Below are 26347 nucleotides of genomic sequence, written 5' to 3' on the forward strand. Positions count from 1 at the left end.
GACCCATCCATATGCTATCCAAAAGAGACTCATTTTGAACCTAAAGATACATCCAGACTGAAAGTAAAGAGATGAAGAACCATCTTTCATGCCAAAGGACCTCAAAAGAAACCTGGGGTAGCAATTGTCCTATCAGACAAGACAGATTTTAAGCTAAAGACTAGTCAGAGATACAGAAGGACACCATACCATTCTTAAAGGATCCATCCAATAAGATCTAATGATTGTAAATACCTATGCCCCCAACATGGGAGCAGCCAACTACATTAGCAAACTGGTAACCAAAATAATGAGACATATTGATAATAATGTGTTAATAGTAGACCTCAACACTCCACTCTCAGTAATAGATAATCTAAAAATAAAATCAACAAAGAAAGAAGAACTTTGAAACAAGAACATTGGACCAGATGGACTCCACAGATACAGACAAGACAGTCCACCCTAAAACAACAGAATACTCAGATTCTTTTGGAGCGCACATGGAACTTTCTCCAGAATAGACCACCTACTGGGTCACAAATCAGGCCTCAACCGATACCAAAAGATTGAGATTATTTCCTGCATATTCTCAGACCACAATGCTTTGAAACTGGAACTCAACCACAAGAAGACATTTGGACGAAATTCAAACCCTTGGAATTTGATCAACCAGGAAATCAAAGAAGAAAATAAACAATTCATGGAAACCAATGAGAACAAAGACACATTAATCCAAAACCTATGGGATATGACAAGTGGTCCTAAGGGGGAAATACATAGCCATCCAAGCCTCTCAAAAAAATACAAAAGTCCTGAATACACTAACTATCCTTACACCTTAAAGATTTGGAGAACCAACAACAAATTAAATTTAACCCATGAACGAGAAGGGAAATACTTAAGATTAGAGCAGAGACTAATGAATTAGAAACCAGAAATACAGTAGAACACATTAATGAAACTAGAAGCTGGTTCTCTGAAAGAATTAATAAAATCGATAAACCAGTGGCCAGACTTATTCAAAAGAAAGGACAAAGGACCCAAATTAATAAAATTATGAATGAAATGGGAGAGATCATGACTAACACCAAGGAAATAAATACAATTATTAGCAATTATTATCAACAGCTATATGACAATAAATTAAACAACCTGGAAGAAATGGGCGTATTCCTGGAAACCTAAAAAATTCCAAGACTGAAACAGGAAGAAACTGAGAATGTGAATAGACCAATAACTGGTAAGAAGATTGAAGCAATGATCAAAAACCTCCCAAAAAAACCACAAGAGCTCAGGGCCTGATGGATTCCCTGGGGAATTCTACCAAACATTCAAAGAAGAAACAATACCTATTCTCCTCAAGGTGTTTCAGAAAATAGAAACAGTAGGAAAACTTCCAGACTCTATGAGGCCAGCATTACCTTGAACCCCAAACCAGGCAAAGACCCCACCAAAAAAGAGAATTTCAGACCAATATCCCTGATGAATATGGACGCCAAGATTCTCAACAAGTTCCTAGCTAATAGGAACCAAGAGTACCTTAAAAGGATTATCCACCACAAGCGGGTGGGATTTATCCCTGGGATGCAAGGGCAGTTCAACATTTGCAAATCAATCAATGTGATTGAACACATAAATAAGAGAAGAAACAATAACCACATGGTCCTTTCAATTGATGCAGAAGAAACATCTGACAAAATACAGCATCCTTTCCTGATTAAAACTCTTCAGATTATAGGGCTAGAGGGAACATTCCCCAATTTCATAAAATCCATCTATGAAAAACCCACAGCAGATATCATTCTCAATGGGGAAAAGCTGAGAGCCTTTCCCTTGAGATCAGGAACATGACAAGGATGCCCACTCTCACCACTATTGTTCAACATAGTACTAGAAGTCCTAGCAACAGCAATCAGACAACAAAAAGAAATTAAAGGTATTAAAATTGGCAAAGAAGTCAAACTTCTTTGCATATGACAGGATACTTTATGTGGAAAACCTAAACGACTCCACCCCCAAACTATTAGAACTCACACAGTGATTCAGTAATGTGGCAGGATACAAAATCGATGCACAGAAATCAGTTGCTTTCTTAAACGCTAACTATGTAACTGAAGAAAGAGAAATTAGAGAATCGATTCTACTTACAACAGCACTAAAAACTGTAAAATACCTTGGAATAAACCAAACAAAGGAGGTAAAGGATCTGTGCTCTAGGAACTACAGAACACTCATGAAAGAAATTGAAGATGACACAGAAAGATGGAAAAACATTCCATGCTCATGGATCAGAAGAATAAACATTGTTAAAATGTCTATGCTGCCCCAAGCAATCTATACTTTCAATGACCTCCCAATCAAAATTCCACCAGCATTTTTCAAAGTGATTGAACAAACAATCCTAAAGTTTTCATGGAACCGGAAATGCCAAGGAAATGTATGGAACCCTTAATTGCCAAGGAAATGTTGAGAAAGAAAAAAAAAAAAGCTGGGGGCATCACGTTGCCTGATTTAAAGCTCTATTACAAAGCTGTGATCACCAAGACAGCAAAGTACTGGCACAAAAACAGACACATAGGCCAGTGGAACAGAGTAGAGAGCCCAGAAATGGACCCTCAACTCTATGGTCAATTAATCTTTGACAAAGCAGGAAAGAATATCCAGTGGAGAAAAGAATCTCTTCAATAAATGGTGCTGGGAAAATGGGACAGCCACATGTAGAAGAATGAGACTGGACCACTCTCTTATACCACACACAAAGACAGACTCGAAATGGTTGAAAGGCCTCCAGGTTAGACAAGAATCCATCAAAATCCTAGAGGAGAACACGGGCAGTAACATTGGCCACAGCAACTTCTTTCAAGACATGTCTCAAAAAGCAATGGAAACAAAACCGAAAATGAACTTTTGGGACTTCATCAAGATCAAAAGCTTCTGCACAGCAAAGGAAATAGTCAACAAAACAAAGAGGCAACCCACGGAATGGGAGAAGATATTTGCAAATAACACTACAGACAAAGAGGTGATATCCAAGATCTATAAAGAACTTAAACTCAACATCCAAAAACCAAATAATCAAGTCAAGAAATGGGCAGAAGACATGAACAGACACTTCTTCAAAGAAGACATACAAATGCTAACAGACACATGAAAAAATGTTCATCATCATTAGCCATCAGGGAGATTCAAATCTAAACCACATTGAGATATCACCTTACACCAGTTAGAACAGCGAAAATTGACAAGGCAACAAACAACAAATGTTAGAGAAGTTGTGGAGAAAGGGGAACCCTCTTACACTGCTGTAGAAATGCAAGCTGGTGCAGCCACTTTGGAAAACAGTGTGGAGATTCCTCAAAAAATTAAAAACAGGGGCGCCTGGGTGGCTCAGTGGGTTAAAGCCTCTGCCTTCAGCTCAGGTCATGATCCCACGGTCCTGGGATCGAGTCCTGAGTTGGGCTCTCTGCTCAGCAGGGATCCTGCTTCTCTCTCTCTCTCTGCCTCTCTGTCTACTTGTGATCTCTGTCCATCAAATAAATAAATAAAATCTTAAAAAAAAATTAAAAACAGAGGTACCCTATGACCCTGCAAGTACACTACCGGGTATTTACCCCAAAGACAGAGAGGTAGTGAAAAGAAGGGCCATTTGCATCCCAGTGTTCATAGCAGCCAAAATGTGGAATGAGCCAAGATGCCCTTCAACAGATGAATGGATAAAGAAGATGTGGTCCATATATACAATGGAATATTACTCAGCCATCAGAAAGGATGAACACTCAACTTCTACATGAACATGGGTGGAATTGGAGGAGATTATGCTGAATGAAATAAGTCAAGCAGAGAAAGTCAATTATCATATGGTTTCACTTATTTGTGCAACATAAGGAATAACATGGAGGACATTAGGAGAAGGAAGGGAAAAATGAAGAGGGGGAAATCAGAGTGGCAGACTATCTATGAGACACGATGGACTCTGGCAAACAGGGTTTTAGAAGGGAGGGGGACTAAGGGGATGGGTGAGCCTAGTGATGGGTATTAAGGAGGGCACGAACTGCATGGAGCACTGGGTGTTATATGCAAACAATGAGTCATGGAACACTACACCAAAAATGAATGATGTACTGTATGGTGACTAACATAACAATAAAAAAACCCCACATATCTGACAAAGGGCTTGTGCTTAGAATATATAAAGAACTTTTATAACTCAGTAAAAAGGGGGTAAACAACTCAATTTTTAAAAATGGACAAAAAATTCAAACAGATATTTGAAAATCACAATGAGATACTATCAAGCACCTATCAGAATGACTAAAATTAAAAAGACTAACCAAACCAAGTATTAGTCACAATGTGGAATGATAGCAACATTGCTGATAGAAGTGGAAAATGGTAGAGCTGCTTTGAAAACAGCCGGGCAGGTCCTTAAACCATTAAACACAGATCTCCCATATGATGTACCCATTCCACTACCAGGTATTTTCCCAAGAGAAATAAAAGCACATCTCCTCAAAAGACTTAAACATGAATGTTTACAGCAGCTTTATTCGTAATAGCCCCAAATCAGAAACAACCTACATAACCTGTCCACAAGTGAATGAATAAATAAATTGAGCTTATATTCTCACCAGGTAGGACTACTAACAATAAAAAGGGACCAGCTACTGATCCTTTCAAGAGCCATGGAAAAATTTCACAAGAATTATGCTGAGTGATGGGGCACCTGGGTGGCTCAGTCGTTAAGCGTCTGCTTTCAGTTCAAGTCATGATCTCGATACTGGGATCGAGCCCCGTATCAGGCTCCCTGCACAGCGGAGAGCCTGCTTTCCCTCTCCAGCTCCCTCTGCTTGTGTTCCCTGTCTCAATATCTCTCTGTCATAAATAAAATCTTTAAAAAAAAATTATGCTGACTGAAAGAAGCCGGACAAAAAGGGAGTGCATACAGTAGGATTCCATTTACATAAAATTTGAAAAATGGCATTTAATTTATAGACAGAAAGCAGACTGGACTGGAGACAGGAGGCGGGGAGGAAGAGTGGGATGGAGGAAAGAATTACAAAGAGGCACCAGGAAACATCTGTGGGTGATATGTGCATTTTCATTTTGTAGATGGCTTCACAGCTGTGCACATGTCAGAAGTCATCAAACTGTTAGACTTTAAATACTGTACTTCAGTTATTCTTCAGTAAAGCCATAAAGAAGGGAAAAAAGTAGAATCGAGGGTCAAGCATCAAGATTCTGCAAAGTCCAGTACTTACCGGCAGAAGAAGAGGAACCACTAAAGGAGGAAGAGAAGAGCTGATCACACGCAGGATACAAAGCAAACTGTTACCCAAGAACCTAAGAAAGTCTCAGGGAAATTGTAAACGGTGTTGAATGATACAGAAATTAGGAAAGTCAGTAACTAAGAAAAGACCAGTGGATTTGGCCTTAGAAGATATGTGTTAAAATACAAAGAGAGGAGTGAAGCCAGAACGTCATGGGTTAAGGAAATGAGAGGTCAATGAGTTGCAGCATAAGGACAACACTCATCAGAGAAATACTAAAACAGAAGAGAGAAAGCTGATGCAAGACAGAAGTTTAACTCATTAGTTAGATGCTCCTTTCCTCCTCGACGACCACAATGTAAATGGACTTCTGTCTCACTGGCATCATAATCAAAGATACTGCATTATACTACTGCATCATTAAATTTTTTTTTCCAGGACCAAGGTGCCTGGGTGGCTCAGTCAGTTAAGAGTCAGACTCTTGGGGCACCTGGGTGGCTCAGTGGGTTAAAGCCTCTGCCTTTAGCTAAGGTCATGATACCAGGGTCCTGGGATCGAGCCCCCTTTGAGCTCCGTGCTCAGCGGGGAGCCTGCTTCCCTTCCTCTCTCTCTGCCTGCCTCTTTGCCTACTTGTATCTCTGTCTATCAAATAAATAAAGTCTTTAAAGAGTCTGACTCTTGAACTCAACTCAGGTCTCGATCTCAGCGTCATGAGTTCAAGCCCCGCACTGGGCTCCATGCTGGGCATGGAGCCTATTTAAAAAAAAAAAATCAGGGCGCCTGGGTGGCTCAGTGGGTTAAGCCGCTGCCTTCGGCTCAGGTCATGATCTCAGGGTCCTGGGATCGAGCCCCACATCGGGCTCTCTGCTCAGCAGGGAGCCTGCTTCCCTCTCTCTCTGCCTGCCTCTCCGTCTACTTGTGATTTCTCTGTCAAATAAATAAATAAAATCTTTAAAAAAAAAAAAAAAAAAAATCAATCCAGGACCAATATAGTAGGATATTTACAGGAAAATATTTCCTAGAACTTCCACACCTTTTTACCCTTTCACAGTTCAATACCTAAGAAATGACTGATGGGAGAAGATGCTCTGGTAACAACCCTGTTGAGTACTTGCTCCAGAATTTCTTGTCTGATCATCTCATGGATCTAAAAAGAACAGAACAGTTAGTAAAATATTTCATCTTACGGGATATTTATGGTGACCTTCAGCTTACAATTGCATCAATTCATGTTAGACAGAATGAGGAACAGTTTGGCTATCGGTAAAACTCAGCTGTTTATTTCAAAGACAAATATACTGTGAATCATCTGGAAAGACAGAGTCACTCAATTCTATCCTCATTCTGTGCTCAGATTGACGGGCAGGGCCAACTACCATGTTTATTAGCCTACAAGAGAGCGCACATGAAACTACTGCTATGTGTTAGGTTAAGCAGCAAAAAGGAATCATTCTACTAAGGTATCCATTACATGTCAAAACCCTGATTTCCAACAGTATGCCATGTATGACTTTCATCTTAAAATTTAAAAGCCCATGAAAATTTCTGGAAATTCAAAAAATCTTTTCCAAACCCTTCCTTGGTTTCTAGAAGCACAATAGTCACCTTAAAAAAACCCAAAAACCGGGCGCCTGGGTGGCTCAGTGGGTTAAGCCGCTGCCTTCGGCTCAGGTCATGATCTCAGAGTCCTGGGATCGAGTCCCGCATCGGGCTCTCTGCTCGGCGGAGAGCCTGCTTCCCTCTCTCTCTCTCTGCCTGCCTCTCCATCTACTTGTGATTTCTCTCTGTCAAATAATAAATAAAATCTTTAAAAAAAAAAAAAAAAAAAAAAAAAAAAAAAAAAAAACCCAAAAACCAAAAACCAAAAACCAAAAAAACCTGTTTGGAATTTTCATTAAAATTCTTAACTCAACTTGATTACTTTACAGTACAGATTAATTTCTTTCAGATCTCAGACTAACACTAGATTACTAGTAGTACATTATATGCTTTACAGATGCCTTGACAAAGACATTTGTGTGAAACCAAAGAGAACCTCACTAGTTTAAAAAGAAGAAATTAATCTTAAAACAAAAAATATTTAAATCTCTTACACTTTTAATCAGATTACTATTAAAAACGGTCATTTGTATCATCTAACAGACAACTCTCAAGGACTATTATACACATTCACTTCATAGTTCTGAATCGGAATAGATTTACATTCAAATTAGCCTCCAAGTAACATCTTCAGCAGACACTTTTGGTGTGTAGCTACGTTAATTCAATGTCAAGAAAATGACGTAGAGGAATCATTAGCAAAGTTGGTTAGCCTCAGACAAAGCCTAGCTCTTGTTTTAATTGAAAGTAAATGCGTTTTTAAAAGCTGTTTTAGAAATTAAGATTGAGATGATGGTCATTATATGGTAATGAATTTAAAAATATAAGAACTATTTTGGTTTCTTCAGAAACAATGAACCAATAAGCATAATTCTTCAAGTTTGATATTCTACAGTGACCTTAAAGATTATTTTTCGTATAATAGCATCCAAAAGCACCCACCAAAACAGAAAATGATCAAAAATGATTTACTACTAGAGGAAGAAGAGTAAATCATGAAATGCTAATTCATATTAAAATTTCTAATAAACAGAAAAAGGAGAAATTAAATGAAAACCTCATATAAAGGATGAAAAAGCAAATACTCCATCAAGCTGGATTTGTCATGTTTCATTTACTATTCCAACCTCTGTTCCTGGAAACTGCTGCATACTCAAATTTCCTTGTCCTCTAAGCTCCCAAGCAAATGTCATGCCCTGTTTATAATACAATTTGACAGAATTAGGGAATGGTTCCCAAACTGGAGACTCACCTTAAAAGTTTCCAGCAGGATATTGGCACCCAGCTTACATGCATGCTGGTTTGGTATTTTTGAAAGACCTGAGCTCGTTTCAATAGATTTTCCATCAAGAATCTTCTTTGGCCCATATGAATCCATTAAAATGAAGCCAAATTCTACCAGGCCCTGAGTAACGTGATCCCAACTATGAACACTGCAAAAAAACACAAAGCTTAGTTAAAAAGAACCTCACCTTTATGCTCATTGTCATGTTTACACATTTCCCAAATTTGACCTGGATCACCAATATTCTTTACATGAAACTTTTCTTTTCATGCCTCCTTATCTGTCAGAATTCTGAATTCCTGTATTTCCACTGACAGAACACTGGAAAAATCCAGAAACTACAGAACATTCAAAATCATACAGATGAAACTGGAATATCTCAATGTACTGACCATTACACATTTCCATTCAAGATTGCAAGACTGAAAGCTAATTGTTGCTTCTTTTATTTTCCCGAAGACACTAACAACACTTATAATTTTGCATCCCTCCCCAGAATGAGTTTCTTCGTGGGAGAGACCACCTTGTAGTCATATTTTTATCCGTACAGCCTCGCATAAGACTAACATTTAGAAGGCACACAGTAAATGTTCACAGCAGGAATATTTATATTCATATTTATGGTACGAAGCAATCAATGCATGATCTGGCTGCAAAAGCACGAGCCAAACTTACAAATAACCTTTTGCACAGTAGTAGAATCCTTGGTGATTTTATACCATTTAATGTTACCCACAGTAGAGGAAATGATATGCTTGTAGTAACCTCTGTATCATTATATCTACCTGCTAAATAGCAACAAATTCTAATACAGCATTAAAGAACAAAGGAGACAGCTGTGAACAGATTCTCACAACATTTCAATAGATTTTAATAATATTCACACTTTGGAGATCTGGGATCAAGATAATAGGCTGAGCATTTGCTCATTCTTCTCCCCACCCCCGAAAATCTCCTGTTAACTGGGGGAGTAAATAAAACCTGGAAGTTGAACTGGTTCCTGAGTGATTTTTTTTCCTTGTACACTAATGTTCTGTACCTCCAAGTATCTGCAGGTAAACACAAAGTGTATCAACAGAACCAAGCACAGCAAAGCACAGAGGACTACAGTACAACTGTTCATGATGCTCCTGAGCTTGTTTTGTTTTGTTTGTTTTTTTAAGATTTTATTTGAGAGCAAGGAGGGGAGAGAGAGCACACAAGCCAGAGGAGAGGTGCATGGAGGAGAGGCAGACTCTTCTGCTCAGCAGGGAGTCTAATCCGGGGCTCAGTCCCAGGACCCCTGGATTGTGACCCAAACCAAAGGGAGATGCTTAACCGACTGAGCCACCCAAGCACCCAGCCTGTCTTCTTCCTTTTGGCTTAGGCTACATGCAAGCTGATATCTTTGAAGTATTTACTGTGCGGTTCTCCCTAATATTTGTGCATTTGGTTCTAGTCTCCAGAATTCAGCTTCAATACCCCCTTACTGTGCCTTTCCAGGTTACCACAACTTGTTTAAGGTGAAGTCCCATATTTACTGTAGCAGAACTTTTACGTTAAGAACATATGGGAGGGGCACCCGGGTGGCCCAGTCAGTTAAGCTTCTAGCTCTTGGTTTTGGTTCGGGTAGTGATCTCAGCCCCTGAGTCAAGCTCCACACTCAGTGTGGGGTCTTCTTAACACTTGGTCTCTTAAAGCAAAACAGAACAACAAAAGACTTTCTTTCTCTTTCCCTTCACATGCTCTCTAAAATAAATAAATAAATCTTATTTAGTTTGTGTGTATGAAAGGAATATATCAAATGTCACTTTTTCATATGGCTGAGTGGTATTTTAGTGTATGTATATGTACCATATCTTCTTTATCCACTCATCTACTAATGGACACTTGGGTTGCTTTCATATCTTGGCTATGGAGAAACAGATAAAGAGGATGAAGAGGAAATTCCAGTTATAAAATAAGTAAGTCACAGAGATGGAAAGAACAGCACAGGGAATAATCTGTAATAATAATAAAGTTGTATGGTAACAGATGGTGAATGCACTTATCATGGTGAGCACTGAACAAGGTACAGAATTGTCCAGTCAATATGCTGTACACCTGAAACTAAGAGAATACTGTATGTTGATTATACTTAAAAAAACACATTGGATATTAACTAGACCTACTGTGGTGATCATTTTAAGATAAAACACTGAATCATTACATTGTACACCTAAAACTAATATAATCCTATATGTCAGTTATATCTCAATTAAAAAAAACCTTAGGGCTCTGGTTACAATGTCAAATATGTCTGCTCAGCCCTATCTTCCCCACAGTTACTATCATTTTTAGAGTGTTAATTTTAAGAAACAGAAGGTTTTTCAGGAATACACTGTGTTACAGCAAAAATGGGAAAAATCAACTCTACTAAGTTAACTCCACACACTAACAGGCAAGTCTAACTAAATACAATAAAATACCATTAAAATGTGGTATGTGGGGTCCAAAAATTTAATCGTATACAACATAAAATTATTTAGAGGTTAACTGACTAGGGAAAGTACATGTAACTAACCAGGTGATGATTTCAGGGAATCTAGTAATAGTCTCCAAATCCCTCCCCACTAGGTTTTATCCTAGTGGGATAATTATAGACGGAGACAGAACTCCAGGTCCTGTGGCTAACTGGGACTTTCAGAAGGACAGCTCTCCAGGAATTTCCTGGGTAGCTAACATGCCTGTATCTTTAGCCCAAACTGAAGAGACTGGGTTGGGAATATACAGGAGATACAACTATAAACCTCACGAAAAAGAATAACCAGATACAGAGAAGATAAGGGAGCTTTAAAGCCTATCAATGGGTAAATCACTCAGAAAGAAAGGATTCTAGTCTGAAATTTGCCTTATGTGTCAACCTCAGGTAAACTCAACCTAAATCAGAATTCCAGGACATGGAATGAGATTTACCTCAAATTATGGCTTAAATTATAAAGCTTTAAAACATTTAATCCACAAAGCAAACATGACACAGTAAAGACGATTACTACGGCTAATGTGTATCTTGAATTAAAATAAAGACCAGGGACACCTGGGTGGCTCAGTTGGTTGGGCCGCTGCCTTCCGCTCGGGTCATGATCCCAGGGTCCTGGGATCGAGTCCCGCATCAGGCTCCTTGCTCAGCAAGGAGACTGCTTCTCTCTCTGCCTCTGCCTGCCACTCTGCCTGCTTGTGCATGCTTTCTCTCTCTGACAAATAAATAAACAAATAAAATCTTAAAAAAAAAAAAAAGTAGAAAAATAAAATAAAGACCAGTGTGGTTACCAATCTTTTCAATCTGGTTTAAAATGGGTTTGTGTAGGGGCACCCGGGTGGCTCAGTCAGTTGAGCATCTACCTTCAGCTAAGGTCATGATCTCAGGGTCCTGGGATCGAGTCCGGCCTTGGGCTCCCCGCTTGGCATGGAATCTGCTCCTCCCCCTCTCGTGCCCTCTCTCAAATAAATAAATAAAATCTTCAAAAAATAAATAAATAAAATAAAATTGATTGGTATAAAACTGCTAATTCAATTTTATCCATCGGTCCTAAACTTCAACAGTTAAAGTAAATAAAACTTTTAATGTTTTTTTACTCACCTAAAAAGCCAATGAAGACTAAGGCCAAGAAAGAGGTATAATATCATGACTGAATCAAAGTCACCCACTTTAGTTTGTATTATTACTATCAAAGTGGCCAAGAAATCAAGCTTAGGATTTAAGGATTTTTTGATACAAGAAAACCTCGCTAGAACAATTTCAAGGGATTAAACATTGATATGTGAAGTCAACAGCCACAGCCCTCAATTTTCTCTGATGAGCCCCAAGTCTGGCATCACACTGCATTTTCTAACACTAAATACCTTACGAACCTACTGGGGTTTGGTTCATGAACTCACCTATTCTTCACGACTTCCAAGATCATGGTTGAAACACAGGACCTATGAGGGACTAGATTCTGAAGAAATTTTGAGCTTTGAAGAAGCTGACGATCCTTAAAGCTTTTTACAACTAAAGATTTTAAAAGGTCAAATACCTAATATAATGAGAGAAACGGGAAAATGAGTCAAAAAATGACAGCCCATGCAACAGGATCTTAACTCAAAACTGTTCCTACTTGCTACCATACACTTGCTTTCCTAAGATAGCTGTTTTACTAGATGAGTATGATATAAAAATTATGACCTTCAGTGGGCACTTCAAAGAGTTGAAGACAGGCAGGCATTCCTTAAGAGAGAAGAAGGGCTGGGGCACCTAGGTGGCTCAGTTGGTCAAGTGTCCAACTCTTGATTTAGGCTCAGATCATGATCTCAGGGTTGTGAGACCGAGCCCCACATCAGGCTTCACACTGGGCATAGGGTCTGCTTAAGATTCTCTTGCTCTGTGGCACCTGGTTGGCTCAGTCAGTTAAATGTCTGCCTTTGGTTCTAGAGTCCTAGACTGAAGCCCTGCGTCCTGCTCCCTGCTCAGTGAGGAGCCTGCTTCTTCCACTTGCCCTTCTCCCTGCTTGTGCTTTTTCTCATTCTTGCCCTCAAATAAGTAAAATCTTTAAAAAAAAAGGATTCACTCACTCTCCCTACCCTTCACTCTTTCCCTCTCTATAAAAAAAAAAGAGAGAGTGAAAGGAAAAGGGGTAAAATCCATATTAATATTACCCACAATCAGGGAACACATATGAGAAAAAAGGGTATAAGATTTTATATTTCTATCCTTGCAACTACATTGCTCTCATTAATTTCAACTCAATCAGGGATAATTTCTTAAAAAACTGCAACATAATAAACTGCCAGTGAATTCCAAGCTAAACTTCCCATTTTCCACCTGTGTAGTATGTTTCCACTCTTCTTCCCACTCACTACCTGGCTTACCACACCATAGGGAGGTAAAGGCATATACCAAGTACCTGAATAAGTCTCCCAGCAGTCCCCAGAAAATAGCGTGGGCCTACATGCCTTACACCGAGGGATTCCCCACTAGCAGAACCGGCTAAGAAAGGGCTCTTGTGTTCCTTATCAACTACAGAAGGAACCAAAAAGTCATTAATCAATACCTGTTCCTCAAATCTTTGTATTCTTGTTACAGAGAGCAGAAGGGCAATGCTGAAGGGACATATGTTATTACTGAAATCTCCTTGCTGTCCAGCCTACAGAGAAACCAAAAAGGAGTCATTATTTACATTTTAAAAGTATAACATAGCCTACTGAAGACAGGTCCTTAAATGGATCAGAAATCTAAACTTCAGACCTAAAACTATAAAGCTTTAAAAACAAAATATATTGGAAAATCTTTAAAACCTTGAATTAGACAAAGATTAGATATAATACCAAAATCGTAATTTATGAAAATAAATTTAAGAAAATTTAATTTTTTTAATATTTAAAAATAATTTAAGAAAAAATGGATACATTGGACCTCATAAAAATTCAAATATTTGTGTTTCAAAAGATACCATTAAGAAGATAGAAAGATGAGGCACAGACTGGAAGAAATACTTACTAATTAGCTACATGATAAAGGACTTACACTCAGAATATACAGAGAATTCCTAAAACTCAGTAAGATATGCAATCAAAAAATGGGCGAAAGATTTAAAGAGACATTTCTCCAGAGAAGATATCAGAACAGCTAATCAGCACCTGAAAAAGTACTCAATTAGCAGTCATTAAGGGACTGCAAAGCAAAACCTCAGTGAGATACCGGTTTATACACACTGAAACAGCTATGATAAAAAAGACAGTAACAATGTCGGCAGGGACCCATATAAATAGGAATCCTCCTACAGTGCTGGTGGGAATGTAAAATGACATAGCCACTTTGGTGAAAATGAAATATAGAGTTATCACATAACCCAGAAATTCCACTTCTAGATGTCTATCCAAAAGAAGTGAAACATATGTCCACATGAAGACCTACACATGAATGTTCACAATAGCGTTATTCATAATAGCCCAGAAGTGGAAACAATTCAAATGTCCATCAACTGATGAACAGCTAAACCAATCTGATAGATCCACACAGTGGAATACTATTAAACAAGAAGAAAGAATGAAATCCTGACAGAGGCTACAACACATGGATAGCTTTGAAAACATCATGCTAAATAAAAGAAGTCACACACAAGAGATCGTGTATTGTATAATTCCCTTTACAGGAACTGTCTAGCAGAGGTCAGTCTATGGAGACCGTAGAGCAGTGGTGGCCTGGGAATGTGAATTCACTATAAGTGGGCATAAGGGATTTTACAGGGTGATGAAAATGTTCTAAACCTGGGTTATGGTGATGGTTGCATAAGGAGGTAAAGTTAAAATGGATAAATTGTATGTCATGTAAATTTTATCTCAGAGAAGGACAAGCATCATATGATTTCACTCATGTGAAATTTAAGAAACAGAACTGATGAACATAAGGGGAGGGAAGGAAAAATAAAACAAGATGAAAATAGAAAGGGAGGCAAACCATAAGAGACCCTTAACTCTAGGAAACAAACGGTTGCTGGGGGGAAGGTTGGTGGGGGGATGGGGTAACTGGGCGATGGGCATTAAGGAGGGCACAGGATATAATGAGCTCTGGGTGTCATATGCAACTGATGAATTACAAAATTCTATCTCTGAAACTAATAATATACTCTATGCTAGCTAAATTGAATTTAAATAAGAAAATATCTCAATAAAATTTTAAAAATAGGTCTTTGAGGCCTAAAAGACAATTAAAAAAATCCAAAAAACCAACAAAAATAATACAATGGAGTAGATCAAGAAATACAAAACTGGTGGGGCGCCTGGGTGTCTCAGCCGGTTAAGTGTCTGCCTTCAGCTCAGGTCTGGGATCAAGCCTGCATCAGGCTCTCGCTTAGCAGGGAGTAGACTTCTCCGCCACACCTCCCCCTCCATCCCCCACCCCGATACCCCCGCCCCCCCCCCCCCCACCAGGCTTGCCTGTGCATGTGCTGTCTTTCTGAAATAAATAAAATCTTTTAAAAAAAGACAAAACTGGTTCTTTGAAAAGATCAATAATGATCTTTAGTTTTATAGCAACTAAATAAAAAGAAGAGTGAACATATACAGAAGAGATAAAGAAGCTTTAAAGTCTAGCTCCACATCATTGCCTTTAAGTATCTTTCCTACGAAAGGGACCCAGGGCTCCTTGGAGAAACAGGTAATAGCCATATGAATAGGGAAACCAAGTACAAGGAGAGCCTTGGAGAGCAGTGCTCAAAGGGTCATGTCAGAAGGACACAGAAGCCAACGCAAGGACCCACGTGGCCAAATATGGGTCTCATCTGAAGTAGTGAATAATGAATACAAGGAACTAAAAAAGGCTAGTGGGTGCATACAGATAAGGGGGGGCAAGGCTTTTTTCATGGAAGAAAGCCAGCTAAATAATGTAGAAAGAATAATAGACTTGAAAATTTTTTATTTTAATTCTACCATTTTGCAACTCCCCATATAATTACTGATTAACACTAATAGTAGATGGGAAAACGAAAACCACTGTGTGAAAGGTTGCTAAGGAAAAGGATTTTCACATGATCTAAATTATAAGCCCACAGATCACTTTCTAACTACAAAAGGAAACCTAGATCTTTGCAAATGAAGAAAACTTATGGTCACTGTCTTAACCAAAAGATGAAACCGGAAAAAACAGGTCCTTTACCTGTACACTTAATATTCTTTAAGAATTCAAAACACTTTTAATTTTATTCTAGCAACCTTACACATATGTATTGATGAATGACTTAGTTTTACAAAACTCCATAATACACTACTAGAAATAGGCACTCTCCCAATTCTCAAATGGAGAAAGAGAGGTCAAGGTTGAAGCTCGCCTAGGACAATGATGGAGTTACGATGTAATGTTAAGTTTCCTGCTGAACAGTCCTCATCTTTTTTTTCTTTTTAAACACTCAAACTTTTAAGCATGGTGTTAAAATGGAACTTGCTTAAGAATGTTGTGATGTAGATTTTCTACTTCCAAATTAAAAGGCATCCTCTAGATCTAGGACCATTATATGATGCTTCCACTCGTCTCCTGTCCTTAACGGGCACTCAAAGGGGCCTGAGTTTACACATCCCTGTTTCATAAAGAGCTCCTGGGTCACCGAAGGAGTCTGTGGTTACCTTTAGGTGTTTCAGGAGTTCTCTGCCTAGTTCACAGTCCAGTTTGATGGCAAACACAATGTGTAGAATAATGGTGCCTTCCACATGACGCAGTTCACCTGATGGCACGGTAACAAGATCCAACAGCCTGAAAGATTCAACAGAAAGGTATGAGCTAGTTTGAGCAAGAGACAAGAGTGCAGGTACTCCGATGAACTCAAGTTGAACTCATACTGGAGGCAGGAAGTGTAAATTCTACCGCCTCATTCCTAGATACTTATAACAAAACTTCCTGAAAGCATGAATTGTCTATTATCATTAAGTCCACTTCTTTACCTATTCTCCATTAAATCCAATTCAACCAGGCTCTGTCTCCTCTCTACCCACTCCCCTCAATGCCATTTGACTATTCTTGCAAGGGTTACAAATGACCTCTATGTTGCCAAATCCTATAATCAAGTCCCACCTTAATTAATACCCCTGCAGATAGGATACAACTGACCACTTCTTTCTTGAAACACTCTCTTCTCTTCTAGGGCACTGTCATTGAATTCTTCTTCTTCTTCTTTTTTTTTTTTTGGCTGGCTCACCCTCCCTTTAAATGGTGGAATGCTGTTAAGTTCAGTCATGGGTTTTCTTCACAATTTCCCTAGGATTCCCTATTCAGTCCCATGGTTTTAGTTCTTTCCAATCTCTTATCTCTAGACTATCTGCTTAATACCTCCATATGGGATGCTAATATACATCTCAAACTTAACATGGTTAAAACTGAGCTTATTTTGTCCCACACCTGCTTTTCCATCAGTTTTTCCTAACTCCGTATATAAGATCGCCTTATAATCAGGTGCTCAAGCCACGTAACAAAAAGTTACCCTACAGTAGAAGTGGTAGGCTACAATCAGATTAACAGCATGAGCTCCGCAGCCATGGGTTGAAATCTCAGCCCCACTGCTCTATCATCTTAGGTTCGCCCTTAATTTCTCCATGCCTCCGTCTCCGCATGCATTAAGTAGAGGCAAAATAGGGCTGTTGTGAGGGTTAAGTGCTTAGAACAGCACCTAGCACAGGTAAACACTCTCCAAATATTTGCTTTAGGAAAAATCTTCTTCAGGGGCACCTGGATGGCTCAGTCAGTTAAGTGTCTGCCTCCAGATCCCAGGGTCCTGGGATCAAGCCTCGCATCGGGCTCCCTGCTTCTCCCTCTCCCTCTGTGGCTCCCCCTGCTTGTGCTCACTCTCTGTCAAATAAATAAGTAAAATCTTAAAAAAAAAAAAAAAAAAAAAAAAAAACTTTTTCAGGCATGCCAAGCTGTGTCCTGCATTCATACTAAGTATTCCATGAGCTGAGAATGTTTGATCTATGTAATGTGGCTCTCACCATTCAGGCTTCACTTAAAGTAACACCCTCTGCAAGAGGTTTTTCTTGACCACCACTCTAAAGTAACTACATTGTTAATATCACATCATTCATTTGAGTTATCTGCATAGCACTTTCTAATATTTTTCTTATTTATTTCCTGTTCTCTTCTCACCAATATTTAAACTCTTTGAAAGCAGGAACCTTGTCTGACTGCTTCAACACTACAGTCCCAGGGCCAAATAGTCCCTGGAACAGAGTAGACACTTCATAAACAACTTATAAACCTGCAACTTCCACAACAACTACCGCTGTTCTCCTGGAGAGCTGTAAATAAGGTAGGTGAGGAGGCTGGCTGCTTTAGGACTGAGCAGCTCAGAGAGGACTAGGGAAGTTCTGTGCTAAGGTGAAGGTAGGGACTGAAAGGTTAAATAAGAGGAAGTCGAACACATAAAAGAAGACGCATCTGTCAAAATGACTTTATTTCTGTACTGTATTACTCACTCATCACCACTCTGTTCCTCATTGTGTCGCTTATCTAGCTCGTTGAAGAAAGCTATGATTCCTTCCAAAGCCCTCCTTCTGCTTCCCTGAAAAAATACAAAAAAGGTAAGGTCTCCCCATAAAGAGCAAGGTCACCAAGTTGAACTTAATCTACTTTTCAGCTTAGAGGATTCTCAAATATGAACCTCAATAGGTAAATTACAACCTAAAGTCACACTAAGGATTTACAGAACACTTTTTCAAGTTGAGATTGGGTTTGAAATGCATCTTAGTGTCAGACTTAAGGGGCCAATAGTCCACACTTTCTTGAGATCTTTATCTCTTCTGCTAATACACACACACACAATGTGGGAATACAAGAGACATGCATATTTTCATTGGCCGAGGAGCATGACCCTTCTACCCATCATATCCTCAGACACGAAATGAAAGCATCTATGTCTTAGTATGTAAATCAAGAGTATGGATAAGCTGAATGGCCCTAACTGATCATTCCACTAGAGTTAAAAAAAAAAAAAATATATATATATATATATATATATATATATATATATATATATATACACACACACACACACACACACTTTTTACTTATACCTTTGAGGAGAGAACTAGAAGCTGATAGACCAGAGGTGGTATTTCTTGAAGATTCAACTTGCTGAACATCCTCAATACTTTTTCCACCACAAATTCCACCTCTTCTGCAGCCAGAGGGACATCCCTGTGGATCAAAGACTCTGAAGGTCAGAGCTATGGCCTAATTTGGGAGACATGAGAATATTATAACTGCCTCTTTGGTTTTTATCTAAGAGAGAACCATAAAGGGGGCCAAAAGCTTTACATAAGCAAAGCCACATTGGAAAAAAATCATAGTTCTACTTTAAATAAGCAATTAAAGTAAAAAAGGGAGAAAATTCTGTAACAGAAAAGAGGTACCAATTCTCTTACTTGGGGGAGAGTAGTGTTTGAGCTTGCTAAACTTCAATTTCTAACCGACAAGTTCACACAGCAAGGAAAAATGAGAAAAGGGAATAATGATGCTTACTTGAACATGGAGGTAAGTTGGATTACATACTGCTGATCCCATCTGGTTAAAGAAAATGACAAAGAATATGAAAGTTCTTCTCAATTTAACTCATTTGCATATTACTATGTAAAATTAATAAGGAGGGAAAAAATTAAGGTCATTTTAAGTTTGATTGGGTTCTACTGGAAAACAAGATCAAAGACTCAATGAAGTAACAGCTTTTAACCTACAAAACTACAAAAATCAAAGTCTGATGATACTCAATGCTGGGAATTTTGGGGAAACAAATGCTCTCCATATACTATTTTAGAGAGTGTATACTGATATAACTCTTCTGGAAAGACAAGCTGGCAATAATTATCAAGTTTAAAAATGCACATAACCACAGATCCCCTCAAATTAGTATTAGAAATATATCCCAAGTACAGGCTTATAAAAAGTCACCTAGATGTAAGGATGTTCATTGCAATACTTTTTATAATAGCAAAAAAACAAACAACTAAATATTATTTATTGGGAAAAAAACCACTCTTAACAATTAGAGATTAGCCATTTATAACAGAATAGTATAAAACTATTGAAAAGAAGATGTAGGGGCACCTGGGTGACTTTGTCAGTTAAGCATCTGCCTTTGACTCAGGCCATGATCCCTGGGTCCTGGGATCAAGCGCTGCCTTGGGTTCCCTGCTCAGAGGAGCACATATTTCTCTCTCTCCTCCCTGCTTGTGCTATCTGTCTCTTTCTCTCTCTTTCAAATAAATAAAATCTTTTTTAAAAAAGGAACTATGTAGAGTTGTGTATACTGACACAAACAGATGTGTTAAATGAAAAATGCAAGGTATATTACAATATGTACCGAATAAACTCTTTAGTGTATTAAAAACGAATGAGGGATAGCTGGTTGGCTCAGTTGGAGAAGCATGTGATTCTTGATCTCAGGATCGAGTTTGATCCCCCCATGTTAGGTATAGAGATTATTTAAAAATAAAATCTTTAGGGGCGCCTGAGTGGCTCAGTTGGTTAAGCAACTGCCTTCGTCTCAGGTCATGATCCCAGGGTCCTGGGATCGAGTCCTGCATCGGGTTCCCTGCTCGGTGGGGAGTCTGCTTCTCCCTCTTCTGCTCCCCTGGCTTGTGCTCTCTCTCTCTCTCTCTCTGTCAAATAAATAAAATCTTTAAAAAAGAAAATTCAAAAAAAAAAAAAATCCTAAAAATTTTTTAAATTTAGAAACAAATGAGTGGATACATACTTAAAATTAGGTATGTTAAGGATCTTATATAAAGAACCATAAAAGCTGTTGTTTCTGATTGGAAGCTCTCTTCTGTTTCTTTTTAATGTACCCAAATGTAATCACTGTATTATACAACTTAGTATTCTCTTTATTTCACGGACTATAGTAAGGATTTTTCACCTTTGATGGTTTTATATATTTCACTTTAATGGAGTTAAATTTCATGGAGTGGCTCTACCTTAACTTACATAGATTACATACCATAATAACTTACATTTTTCTATTATTATATGCTTAAGTGGGTCACAATCTTCTGGGTTGAACAAGTTCATGTATGAAGATTTTCTTATTATGCTGGAGTCTTTCTTTAGGGTAGCTTCCCATATTTCTGGCTTAAAGGTACAACCATTAATTATATATATGCCACTCATTTTAAAAAAATATAAAAGATATAGTAGCAGGGCGACTTCTCAGCCTTAAGGACCTTAGGACTCCAAATAAAGCTAGAGGACAAAACTGTGTTAAGATGAAAGTCAAGTAGAGGCGCCTGGGTGACTCCGTGGGTTAAGCTTTTGCCTTCGCCTCAGGTCATGATCTTAGGGTCCTGGGATTGAGCCCCTCATCGGGCTCTCTGCTCAGGGGGGGCCTGCCTCCCCTCTCTCTGCCTGTCTCTCTGCCTACTTGTGATCTCTGTCAAATAAACAAACAAAATCTTAAAAAAAAAAAAAAAAAAAAAAAGATGAAAGTCAAGTAAATAGAAACTATATGGAATCTTAGAACAGAAAGTATAGTAAGTAATCTCTCAAAAATTCATCACAAACTATATAAAGGGTTTTACTGCTGTACATTATAAACAAACTAACAGACTGAAGACTTAGTGATACAAATTCCTGAAATAAACAGTACTCCCTTTTTTGGCCACTTGTAAATCTGAGAAACTGCTACACATTAATAAGACTCACCTGCCAGAACACAGGGTGTTAATCAACTGCTTCTTACATTCCTCCCCACTCAGTTCACCTAGAAATGCAAAATACACTGAGAAATAAATTTGATTAAGTAAGTAGCAAAAAAGCCACTAAACTTGGAAGAAAATTACCTTTTCCATAATTTAGATTTTCCTTGTTGGCAACAAGGGCAGTGAGAATAATGGGTAATAACTCCAAAGACTTTCCATTTGTCAAGCTTCCCTCTTTGATAGCACCAACAAACTCCTTGGCCAATTTAACCAGGAATGATCCTGGAAAATTGTGAGCCTAAAAGTTTATGGGATAAAGAAAATGTTAAGCAGAAATCTAGATGTTTGGTATCTCCGCAAAATAGTGTCTCTTGCTGAATTAACAGAACTGGTACTGAAACCCAGAACTGGTCCTATAAGGGACCCCAGAGAGCGACTGCTCTGGTACAAACTTATAAGATTTCAAAGGTCAGAATCCTCCAGCAGTTCTCCAATGTCTTCAAATACTCTTCAAAGATACCAGATGTCCACAATATCAGAAATTAACATAAACATGGGTTTATGGCCCATCCATCACCTATTCCATTTAACAGTAGTTCTTATTCATAAGTAAGAATTATGTAGGCTAGGTTTGGCACGTTTAAGTTTACCCTCCCTTAACAAATTACAAGCCCCGTCCCCAAATCTACCCAAAACCAAAAAAGCTTTTGTTTCCCATCTTACCTCTAGCATTAGTAATCCTATGATCTCAGATGCTACTTCTTTCTGCAAGTCCCCTGACTCCACTAAGTGGATACAACAAATGTATATCTTAAGTCTCCTCAGAGCTCCAGCCTCCTCAGAGCAGGGGGAACCTTATTGTTTTAAACAAGTAGTACAGAAATAAAGAATAAAGGAAGAAATCTTAGAAAGTCGAAAGGCAAACAGGAAAAACAAACAGCTATATAGTTTTAATACAGAAGTAGAATTATCAAACTACTGATTACTAGAATGTTTAGAACAGCAATATTTAGGAGCTTTATAAGAATACTTAAATGAGACAGACGATTGAAATGCCATCTTTTTTTTTCCTCCTACAGCATTAATTTGTAAAAACAAATTCATAGTGCAAAAGGAGAAATACCTTCTAATACACCTTAGAGCCTTTTGGGGTCCAGTAACCCAAATTAAATGTCTTTAACATATTCCACTTCAAAACATAACTGAGTAATGCCAGCAGGAATGGCAGAATAATAAAGACCTCAGAAAATCCTTCCCTCCATAAAAGCAGTAAGGAAACTGACAAAGATAATAAAAACCATCAACAACAACAATCCTGGGAGAGGAGAATGGAATCTGATTTCCAGAGTTCCCACAAAATATCCTTTAAGAGTATGGCCCATATACAGAAAAAACAGAATAGAAATTAACACACAAGCCACAAACTGATAGATCTGCAAGACACATATCTTATAAACAACATGTATCCAGAATAAGAAATCTTAAAACTCAAAAATAGGAAAACACACAATCCAATTTTTAAAATGGACCAAAGATCTAAACAGACAAAAAAAAAAAAAAAAAACCTATGATGGCAAGTAAATCTATGAAGACGTGTTCAACACAATTTTCTGTTAAGGAAGTGAAAACGCAAACAACTATTAAATACCACTGCCCACCTACTGGAACGGCTACAATCCAGAAACCCTTCCCCAGCCAAATGCTAGCGGCCACGCAGAGCACGGGGAAAGCTCCTTCATCACTCCTGAGGAACACACAGCGATGCTACCACTTTGGAAGACAGGTTGGCAGTTTCTTATAAAGTTAAACACAAACTTGCCATAGGACCCTGAAGCGATCGCACTCCCAGGTAATCTACCTCAGCCAATTAAAACTTAGGGCAACACAAAAACCTATTTGCTGAAAACCAATGTTTACCACAGCTTTGCTCATCGTCATCAAAAACCAGAAGCAACCACACTGTCTTTTGGTAGGTGAACGGATGAACTGTGGACCCCCATACAATGGGGTACAGTTCGGTGATAAAAGGACAGAGCTACTGACTCACACGACATGAATAAAATCTTAAATGCATTTTGTTAGGTGAGTGAACACAGATCAAAACAGCTACATGTTGAGCGCCTGGGTGGCTCAGTCGGTTAAGCGTCTACCTTTAGCTCAGATCATGATCTCAGGGTCCTGGGATCGAGCCCCACAATGGGCTCCCCCCTCAGTGGACCCTGCTTCTGCTTCCCCTCTGCCGGCTGCTCCCCCTTGTGCTCTGTCAAATAATAAATAAAATCTTTAAAAAACAAACAAACAAACAAAAAAAAAAAAAACAACCACCACACACACATACACAAACCCCAGCTACAGGTTGTGTGATTATATTCAGGAGATGTTCTAGGAAAAGCAAAACTGTAGGGACAAAAAAACCCAGCTGAGTGGTTGACAGGCTGGGGGAAGGGAAGTGGGCAACTGCAGAGGGGAGGCCTGGGGGGGTTTCAGGTGATGGGATTATCTTGCAGGATCCTGGAGTGCTGCAAACAGAATCTGAAGTACTGCCAAATGCATAGAACTTGACAGCCCAGAGACTGAGATTTAACATATGCACATGAAAACAAACAAACAAAAAATCACCCCAAGGGGCGCTCAGTCAAGCTCTCTCCCTGATGAATAAAATCTAAAAAATGAGGAATAAAATCTTCAAAAAAATAATAATAGGCATCCAATTTGAAAAACAAGTAAACATATCCCTATTCATAAATGACATAATCATGTTTATAGAAAACCCTAAGGTAGACTCAAAAAAATAAATTGTTAGTGGGCAGCACCTGCCTGGTCAGTCAGTAGAACATGTGACTCTTCTTGATCTAGGGGTCATTGAGTTTGAGTCGCATGTTAGGAGCAGAGATTACTTTTTTTTTCTAGATTTTATTTATTTATTTGACAGAGAAAGCGAGCACAAGTAGGGGGAGCAGCAAGCAGAGGCAGAAGGAGAAGCAGACTCCTCTCCAAGCAGCCAGCCTGATGCAGGGGTCGATCCCAGGGTCCCAGGATTAGGGCCTGACCAGAGGGCAGACGCTTAACTAAGCCGCCAAGGTGCCCCTTTTGAGATTACTTTAAAATAAAATCTTATCTCAGGATCCTGAGACTGAGCCCAGCAGGGGCTCAGTGCTAAGTCGGGATCCTTCTCCAGATTCTCATTCTCTCTCCGCCTGGCTCTCCACCCACCTGCTCATTCTCTCTTTCTCCAAATAAATAAATTTTAAAATATAATCTTAAAAAAAAGTCTACTGCATTTCCATATACTAACAATGAACAATTAGATGACTAAATTAAGTAAATTCCATTTACAATAGCATCAAAAAATAGAATAGTTAAGAATAAATCTAAAAAAAGTATGTATAAGACTTATATTCTGAAGATTATAAAATACCACTGGAAGAAAAAAAGAGAACCTAAGTAAATGGAAAGACATTCCATGTTCATGTAATGGAAGACTTAGGCTAAGATAGCAATAGTTCTCACATTCATACACAGCTTCAACACAATCCTACTAAAACCCCAGCTTCCCTTTTTTCAGAAACTGACAAGCTAATCTTAAAATTCATATGAAAACACAAGAGACCCCGAATATCCGAAAAAATCCTGAAAAAGAAAACAAAGTTGGAGGACTCAAACTTCTCAATTTTAAAACTTACTACAACAATATGGTAATCAAGACAGTGTGGTGCTGATGTAAGGAAACATACAGATTAAGAGACTAGAACCTTGAGTCTAGACATAAGCCCTCACATTTCTGGGCAACTGATTCTCAGTAAGAGTTCTAGTGAAAACAAGACAAGATGAAGTTGGACTCCCACATCACACCACATACAAATAGAAACTCAAAATGGATCAAAGATCTAAATGTAAAGCTAAGGCTATAAAACTTTGAAAACAAAACATGGGTTTAAATCTTCATAACTTTGGACTAAGCAATGGTATCTTAGATAAAACACTCAAAGAACAAACTATAAGAAAATAAAATGGGCGTCAAAAAACTTTGTGCTTCAAAGCATACTATCAAAGAAGAGTGAAAAAACAACCCCGAAGAGGAGAAAATGTTTGCAAATGATGTATTTAATAAGGGACATGTACCTAGAACGTATCAAGAACTAATAGAACTCAATAATAAAAGGATAACCCAATTTTTTAAAGTGCAAATTATCTGAATAGATATTTCTCCAAAGAAGATGCAGAAATGGCCAGTAAGCACCTGAAAGGATGTGCGACATCATCAGCCCTCAGGGAAATGCTTATCAAAACAACAGTGAGATACCACCCCCACCCCCTAGTATGGCTACAGTGAGGAAGACAGTAAGAAAGTTGACAAGGATATGGAGAAACCATCATCCTCCTTCAGTGCTGGTGGGAACATAATATAGAAGTCAACCAAGATATTCCAAGTCATTAAGCCCCAGAGCTCCTTTGCCCCTCGTTAGTAAGCACAGGTTAAGTACTAAACATTGCTGTTTTCTTCTCCACAATTCTTAAAGCACAAGTAAACCAAAGTGCATTTCATGAAAACACATCCTTTATAGGCCCCAAACCAATGATACAATCTCACGTATCCACTTCAATCCCCGTAAGTAAAATTATTTGAGTCCGTAAGACAGGAGGCTGCTTGCCTTAGTTGACTTTGTGAAAAATCCCAAAATCAAAGAGAAGTCTCAGTGTGGCTTCAAACAGTAAGAAAAGCAGCAATATGTGTCCAAAGTAAACCAATCTAACAAACCCAGGCGGGCAGAAGTGGCATGAATTATTACCTCTGAAGATGGCTCGCAGGAGCGCTCCTGCAGCTTTTCCTTTCACGGCCTGATTCTGAAGGAGATTAGCCAACTGCAATGAAAGAAAAAAGAAGCTTCAAGTTTCTGGCAACAATTTCACTATCCCAATGGCCTAAAGTCCCAATATGAATCCTCTGTCAGGTTCACCCCCTTCAGAGACTTCAGGTATCACAAATATCACGGACTTAGAACAGCATAGAACTTAACAGGATGCACGGCTGTCAAGACTGAAA

General features: G+C 38.6%; 1 protein-coding gene across 4 annotated transcripts in view; it reads right to left on the bottom strand.

Annotated features, from left to right (window-relative positions):
• FANCI (FA complementation group I) overlaps positions 1-26347 on the bottom strand; it is an 85815-nt gene that overhangs the window by 45393 nt on the left and 14075 nt on the right. For all 4 annotated transcript variants that reach the window (XM_059180022.1, XM_059180020.1, XM_059180021.1 and 1 more), the window contains exons 3-14: positions 26094-26166; positions 22027-22157; positions 21445-21601; positions 21308-21365; positions 19133-19174; positions 18685-18808; positions 18088-18173; positions 16249-16375; positions 13182-13274; positions 12031-12167; positions 8101-8281; positions 6309-6396 (exon numbers count right to left, since the gene is read on the bottom strand). In XM_059180022.1, coding sequence (XP_059036005.1) covers positions 6309-6396; positions 8101-8281; positions 12031-12167; positions 13182-13274; positions 16249-16375; positions 18088-18173; positions 18685-18808; positions 19133-19174; positions 21308-21365; positions 21445-21601; positions 22027-22157; positions 26094-26166 — 1297 coding nt within the window. The remainder of the gene's footprint in view (positions 1-6308; positions 6397-8100; positions 8282-12030; positions 12168-13181; positions 13275-16248; positions 16376-18087; positions 18174-18684; positions 18809-19132; positions 19175-21307; positions 21366-21444; positions 21602-22026; positions 22158-26093; positions 26167-26347) is intronic.

The sequence above is a fragment of the Mustela lutreola genome, chromosome 7 (genome assembly GCF_030435805.1).
Source record: "Mustela lutreola isolate mMusLut2 chromosome 7, mMusLut2.pri, whole genome shotgun sequence".
Lineage (NCBI taxonomy): Eukaryota > Metazoa > Chordata > Mammalia > Carnivora > Mustelidae > Mustela > Mustela lutreola.